This window comes from Petromyzon marinus (assembly GCF_048934315.1).
Source record: "Petromyzon marinus isolate PM22_M1 ecotype Great Lakes invasive population chromosome 76 unlocalized genomic scaffold, UKy_Petmar_22M1.pri1.0 chr76_unloc.3, whole genome shotgun sequence".
Taxonomy (NCBI): domain Eukaryota; kingdom Metazoa; phylum Chordata; class Hyperoartia; order Petromyzontiformes; family Petromyzontidae; genus Petromyzon; species Petromyzon marinus.
Window position 1 is genome coordinate 672135 of NW_027422620.1, and position 8038 is coordinate 680172.

At 47.7% G+C, this 8038-nt stretch overlaps 1 protein-coding gene across 1 annotated transcript in view; it reads right to left on the minus strand.

The window, feature by feature from the left end:
• LOC116958344 (protein Jade-3-like) overlaps positions 1-7654 on the minus strand; it is a 32391-nt gene extending 24737 nt beyond the window's left edge. The window contains exons 1-4 of the mRNA XM_076058568.1: positions 6918-7654; positions 2387-2433; positions 1161-1635; positions 467-657 (exon numbers count right to left, since the gene is read on the minus strand). Coding sequence (XP_075914683.1) covers positions 467-657; positions 1161-1635; positions 2387-2429 — 709 coding nt within the window. The 5' untranslated portion in view covers positions 2430-2433; positions 6918-7654. The remainder of the gene's footprint in view (positions 1-466; positions 658-1160; positions 1636-2386; positions 2434-6917) is intronic.
• Between the last annotated feature and the right edge of the window lie 384 nt (positions 7655-8038).

Here is an 8038-nt window from a genome sequence, read left to right on the forward strand (position 1 = left end):
AGTGTGTGTCTCTGTAGGAGTGTGTGTCTCTGTAGGAGTGTGTCTCTGTAGGAGTGTCTCCGTAGGAGTGTCTCCGTAGGAGTGTGTCTCTGTAGGAGTGTGTGTCTCTGTATGAGTGTGTCTCTGTATGTGGCCTTAACGTGCCCATAGCCTGGCACTAGCGCCGTGGTGACGTCACCACCACTTGGTGGCGAATGGCGGTTGTTGTTGTTGTGTATATGTATGAGTGTGTGCGTCTCTGTACGAGTGTGTGTCTCTGTAGGAGTGTGTCTCTGTAGGAGTGTCTCCATAGGAGTGTCTCTGTATGAGTGTGTCTCTGTATGAGTGTGTGTCTCTGTAGGAGTGTGTCTGTATATGTGGCCTTAACGTGCCCATAGCCTGGCACTAGCGCCGTGGTGACGTCACCACCACTTAGTGGCGAATGGCGGTTGTTGTTGTTGTTGTTGTGTGTGTAGACCCCACACACCCATGCGCTGGAGCTCGCGGTTGGCCATCTGTAGCCAGGAGAGGTCGGTATCGTCCAGGTCGTAGTGGCAGGTTGCCTGGATGAGCGAGCGCAGGTCGGCGTAGCCGGGTGTTGGAGACTCCAGGTCCGACATCTGGATATACTTCCTGGTCCGTGCAAACGTCACGGCTTTCTCGCGCTCCGCCAGTATCCTGGGGCGAGAAACAGGGGGGGGGGACCATGAGAAGAGATGCACGCGGGAGGAGACGCACGTGGGAGACGCGTGGAAGGAGAGCGAAGACACGGGGGAGACACGGGGGAGACGCGGGGAAGGTGAGCGGAGACACGGGGGAGACACGGGGAAGGTGAGAGGAGACACGGGGGAGACACGGGGAAGGTGAGCGGAGACATGGGGGAGACACGGGGAAGGTGAGCGGAGACACGGGGGAGACGCGGAGAAGGTGAGCGGAGACACGGGGGAGACACGGGGAAGGTGAGCGGAGACACGGGGGAGACGCGGGGGAGACGTGGGGGAGACGCGGGGAAGGTGAGGGGTGAGAAGGGGGAGACACGGGGAAGGTGAGCGGAGACACGGGGAAGGTGAGGGGTGAAATGGGGGAGACACGGGGAAGGTGAGGGGTGAGAAGGGGGAGACACAGGGCAGGTGAGCGGAGACACGGGGGAGAGACACGGGCAGGGAGGGGGCGGCTCGCACCTGACGCTGGGCTCCGGGTAGTCCTGCTCGCTGCACACAGGCACCTGCACCCCCTTCTCCCACTCGGGCTTCCAGGCGTCCGCCATGACGTAATATTCGCCGGGGCCCAGCTGCGCCGAGTCCGGCACCTTCATGGCGCTGATGAGGTCCTTGCGGTAAACCTCCGCCGGGCGGTGAGACGAAGATGACGACGGCGTCGGTGGCGGCGGCGGCGGCGGCGGCGATGTCACCGTCGCCACGGCCACCGCGGCCGATGATGACGTCGCCGACGGCGTCATCGTCGCTGCTGCTGCGGCGATGGCGGTCGACGACGACGACGACGAGAATCGGTGGGATCGTGATTTGAGTTGAGGCTGCTGGTGGTGGTGAGGAGGGTGAGGAGGGTGAGGAGGGTGATGTTGGTGAGGGTGATGCTGTTGCTGCTTGGAAGAGGACGATGAGGGCGGTGGTGGCCAAGAGGGAACAGCGGCAGCACCTGCGTACAGGGGATACAAACGCGGACAGACAGACGCAGTCGACACAGATCCCCCCCCCCCCCCCCCGTGTAGCAGCAAGCGCTGTTGGCGAGCAGCAGCACTACGAGGGCCGGCACCACGAGGGAGTGGCGTGGTCTGCACCACGCCCTTCCTGGTTGCCACCGCACCCATCCTGGCCGCCTTTGTCTCCCCAGTGCTGATGTTTTATTCACAGACCCACATACCAGGAACTCATTTCAGGCGAAGTCGACATGGGGGGGGGGGCTCGTGAAGGGTTCAGATATTAGCGCTACACACGCGCGCACACGTTCGCCAACACGCTCACAGCCGCCATTTGCCACTAAGTGACGGTGATGTCACCACGGCACTTGTGCCAGCCTAGGTGCACTTGCGCCGTGCCGAAGTCTTGCGGGCAGGAGGTCACGGGACAGAGAGTAGCCCCAGGCAGGTGCAATCGGCTGAGATGAATGGCCCAACTCTGCCCCCCCCTCACAGTGCCGACTCGCTGCGTTTTAGCCGCCCGGCAAAGTCCGCTCGGCCCCACGTCATAGGGCCCCCCCCCCCCCCCCCCAACCTCTCCCCTTCAGCCGGCGCCGCGCCCGTTCAGCCCCCCTCCATCCGGCAAAAAAGACACAAGCTCCGCCGGGCAGCGTGCGGTGGGTTGGCGTGCGGGCCACGTGATCCGGACAAACGCAGCCGCCTCCGCGCGACGAAGCCCGGACACCCACGAGCGGAGAGGCGCACACTCACCGTCCGATTCGTCACTCGAACATGAATTCCTGCCCTTCTTCATGGTGCTGCAAGTGCACGCACGGAGACACACACAAGCTCTCGAATGCATCCACTACAAATAACTTCGCATTCATATTCTTCGGGTCTCTTGGTAAAGTCACGTTAATAAGTTCAAAAGAAAATAACAAAATATAACAACAAAAAATACCACGGCGTTTTGATCGCAAGACGAGCGGGTTTTTTTCCCCTGATGACGAACGCTTGTGTTGCGGTCGAAAGGTCGTAGCTTTTTGACACTTTTTGTTATTTTCTTTGAACCTATCAACGTCACTTCACCGAAAGACCCAAAGAATATGAATTCCTGCAGTCGCGAAAGCTTTAAGTCAATATTTTACTTCGCATTAAGTTTATACAAGCTCAAGCACGTATGAAGGTTGAATCGCATTATCCGCACCATACAATGCCCTGTAAATGTTCAAGAGTTTAGCAAACGATCGCTGTAGGTCCAATTGACCGACTGCACCAAGTAGGCTTATTCTGTACAACACTCCCAAGTGTTTGCAACCCACAGACACGACATTGTAAATACAAATTAACACGAACGCATGCTTGCATTATAAAGTACGAACATTAGCACACGCAACACAAAACCAATGCTTTCCCTTTGACGACAGTAACCCCGAGCTGGTCACAACTAGGCGCTCAGCTCAGCTCAGCCCGCTCCTCTCCCTCAAGGGAATCTCAATCCGAGGTTTGTTCGCTCCATCTCCTCCTAATCCCCCTCCTCCACCAAAGATCCTCCGCCCCCATATTGCCTGAACAGACTGTGAGGCAGGTGGCATTAGCGAGTAGTGGCAGCACCTATGAAGGCCGACACTGTGACACACGCAGAGGGGGTGGGAGGGCAGCACCACCACCAACACCTGCTATTCGCCACTAAGTGGCGGTGACATCACCACAACACCTGTGCCAGGCTATGTGCACGTTGAGGCCACGTGAAGTGTGGAATGCCCACTGACTGAGATGACTGACTGATGCACCACCTATGCCCCTTACTGTGCCAACTTGCTGTGCTTTAGCCGCCCAGCAATCTGCTCGTTGTTGTGAGCGTCGCTCCTCTGCCCTCCGTTGTTGCTGGAGGGCGCCTGCCTCCAATTGCCCAGCAGCGTCCTGCACAAGCCTCCTCCTTCACAGAGGCCGATCTTGACACCGCTGGTGCCAGTCATCGGCAAGTCCACTCAGCTCCACTTCCTCTTGTACCACATCACTCCTTCTCTTCTCTAGCCTCTGCCATGCCCGTTTAGCTCCCTCTATCCGGCCAAACTAAAATATCACCACCACCACCACAACAACCTGAACTGCACACAAACATAGGGGAAGGCGTGTTCACCCACATTGCACAATTGAAACAACGCCGATGCCAAATTAACAGCGGCAAGAAGTTCTAGCAGGCAAAGTTTAAGGATGGGTGAGTGGGAGGTGGTTTGTGAAAGTTGAAATCCATAACATAGGTCGTTTTTTTTGGGTTAGATCGCGTAAATATAAATGTTGTGTCGTTAAACGCGCCACCACCCGACACAGCCAATTAGTAAGGGGGTTGTCACGTAAACAGAATGTGTCAATTCGTTACTAGCTCAGCACTAACCGGTGTGTTGCAGAGTAAACCCACATTTACAAAAATAACATTTCAAATGTGGACTGTGTTTTCTCCAACACACATACAGATTGTTATTGTTGTGCATTTTCTCTCCAACACAAATTGTAAATGTTGTAGATTTACTCTCCAATACACACACACAGATTGTAATTGTTGTGGGTTTACTCTCTAACACACACACACAGATTGTAATTGTTGTGGGTTTACTCTCTAACACACACACACAGATTGTAATTGTTGTAGATTTACTCTCCAACACACACACTGATTGTAATTGTTGTAGATTTACTCTCCAACACACACACACAGATTGTAATTGTTGTAGATTTACTCTCCAACACACACACAGATTGTAATTGTTGTAGATTTACTCTCCAACACACACACACAGATTGTAATTGTTGTACATTTACTCTCCAACACACACAGATTGTAATTGTTGTGGGTTAACTCTCCAACACACACAGATTGTAATTGTTGTGGGTTTACTCTCCAACACACACACAGATTGTAATTGTTGTGGGTTAACTCTCCAACACACACACAGATTGTAATTGTTGTGGGTTTACTCTCCAACACACACACATATTGTAATTGTTGTAGATTTACTCTCTAACACACACACAGATTGTAATTGTTGTGGATTTACTCTCCAACACACACACAGATTGTAACTGTTGTAGATTTACTCTCCAACACACACACAGATTGTAATTGTTGTAGATTTACTCTCCAACACACACACTGATTGTAATTGTTGTAGATTTACTCTCCAACACACACGCACAGATTGTAATTGTTGTAGATTTACTCTCCAACACACACACAGATTGTAATTGTTGTGGGGTTACTCTCCAACACACACAGATTGTAATTGTTGTAGATTTACTCTCCAACATACACACAGATTGTAATTGTTGTAGATTTACTCTCCAACACACACACTGATTGTAATTGTTGTAGATTTACTCTCCAACACACACACACAGATTGTAATTGTTGTAGATTTACTCTCCAACACACACACAGATTGTAATTGTTGTGGGGTTACTCTCCAACACACACACACAGATTGTAATTGTTGTAGATTTACTCTCCAACATACACAGAGATTGTAATTGTTGTAGATTTACTCTCCAACACACACACAGATTGTAATTGTTGTAGATTTACTCTCCAACACACACACAGATTGTAATTGTTGTGGGGTTACTCTCCAACACACACAGATTGTAATTGTTGTAGATTTACTCTCCAACACACACATACAGATTGTAATTGTTGTAGATTTATTCTCCAACACACACACAGATTGTAATTGTTGTGGATTTACTCTCCAACACACACACAGATTGTAATTGTTGTGGATTTACTCTCCAACACACACACAGATTGTAATTGTTGTGGATTTACTCTCCAACACACACACACAGATTGTAATTGTTGTAGATTTACTCTCCAATATACACACAGATTGTAATTGTTGTAGATTTACTCTTCAACACACACACACTGATTGTAATTGTTGTGGGTTTACTCTCCAACACACACATACAAATTGTAAATGTTGTAGATTTACTCTCCAACACACACACACAGATTGTAATTGTGAGATTACTCTCCAACACACACACAGATTGTAATTGTTGTGGGTTTACTCTCCAATACACACACACAGATTGTAATTGTTGTAGATTTACTCTCCAACACACACACAGATTGTAATTGTTGTAGATTTACTCTCCAACACACACACAGATTGTAATTGTTGTAGATTTACTCTCCAACACACACACTGATTGTAATTGTTGTAGATTTACTCTCCAACACACACACACAGATTGTAATTGTAGATTTACTCTCCAACACACACACAGATTGTAATTGTTGTGGGGTTACTCTCCAACACACACAGATTGTAATTGTTGTAGATTTACTCTCCAACATACACACAGATTGTAATTGTTGTAGATTTACTCTCCAACACACACACTGATTGTAATTGTTGTAGATTTACTCTCCAACACACACACAGATTGTAATTGTTGTAGATTTACTCTCCAACACACACACAGATTGTAATTGTTGTGGGGTTACTCTCCAACACACACACAGATTGTAATTGTTGTAGATTTACTCTCCAACACACACACAGATTGTAACTGTTGTAGATTTACTCTCCAACACACACACAGATTGTAATTGTTGTAGATTTACTCTCCAACACACACACACAGATTGTAATTGTTGTGGGGTTACTCTCCAACACACACAGATTGTAATTGTTGTAGATTTACTCTCCAATATACACACAGATTGTAATTGTTGTAGATTTACTCTCCAACACACACACTGATTGTAATTGTTGTAGATTTACTCTACAACACACACACAGATTGTAATTGTTGTAGATTTACTCTCCAACGCACACACAGATTGTAACTGTTGTAGATTTACTCTCCAACACACACATAGATTGTAATTGTTGTAGATTTACTCTCCAACACACACACTGATTGTAATTGTTGTAAATTTACTCTCCAACACACACACAGATTGTAATTGTTGTAGATTTACTCTCCAACACACACACAGATTGTAATTGTTGTAGATTTACTCTCCAACACACACACACAGATTGTAATTGTTGTAGATTTACTCTCCAACACACCGGTGTGCCGCACAAGTAACGAATTGTCACGTTCTGTTTACGTGACACAAACCGTACGAATTGTCAGTCGGGTGAAGGCGAAGTTTAACGCCACAACATTTACATGATCTCTCTCCCCCCCCTCACCCCAAGAAGCAACCTATATTACGTATGATACAGGTCGCGAAAGCCTCCTTTTACTACCGTTGTTGCTGTTGAACCAACATGTTTTAAATCTTTACCTGGTCGAGGCCTCTCCTCACGGGCTGCAAGGATATCGCTGCGGCTGTAGCAGCGGCGGCGGCATCGGCATCGGCAGCATCGCAGCTGACTCCCGCGGGCTTCTATCACCGTCACGACGTCGCGCACTCTCCTCCTCGCTAACGTCGCTGTTGTTGTTATGCAGAGGGTGTTTTTTTTAAAAAAAAACTAAAGTCTCGAGAATGTTGTAAAGGCTGAGGCGGTGGCCTGGCGCAGCGGGCAAGTCTAGCGCGGCCTACACTGCACAGGCTTCTACGCGCCGCCCGCTCTCGGCTGATGGGGGGGTGGGGGGAAGAGGGCACCGAAGTCTTCGCCTGGTCCCTGCAAAGAGGGAGCGGGGCTCGACTTGGTGGCGGGTTGACGACGAGGTGGAGGAGGAGCGGGGTGACAAGGAGGGGGGGGTGATGAGGTGGGTGGTGATGGTGGTGATGGAGGTGGCGGGAAAAGCGCGCCAACAACAAAAAGTGGTCGCCTCAGCGGTGGCGCGGCGCCATGGCGGTGACGTCACGCGCCATATAAGGGCATCGGCAGTTTGACCATTTTATATTTATTAGTTTAGATTTTATATATTTTTTTGGTTTATATTTTTATATTTATAATTTTACAATTTACGTTTTTATATTAGTCAGTTTTTTGTTAGATCTCATATTTTTTTATTTCTTGATTTGTATACATTTTATTAGCTTATATTTTTATTTTAAAATGTACATTTGAAATTTCTTATTTTATATTTTTTTGTATACATTTAAATATTTTATTTATGCTTTTATATCGTATTTTTTTATTTTAATTTAGTCTACATTTTATATTTAACACTTGATTTTATATTTATCTCATATTTAACGTTTTATATTTAATTGTTTTATATTATTTCATATTTAGTATTGTATTTTAAAAAAAATGTTTATACTTATTCGCACGTTATATTATATTTAATATTTTTTATTTAATTTTTTTCATTTCATTCATATAAATTCTATAATTTTAATCCGTTTTGTATAACCACCACCAGCAGCACCACACGAGGAGGAGGAGGGCGTGAACCCGGGCGAGGAAATGTCGCCTCTCGCTCCGCTCTTCATTATTAAACTTGTCACAATCC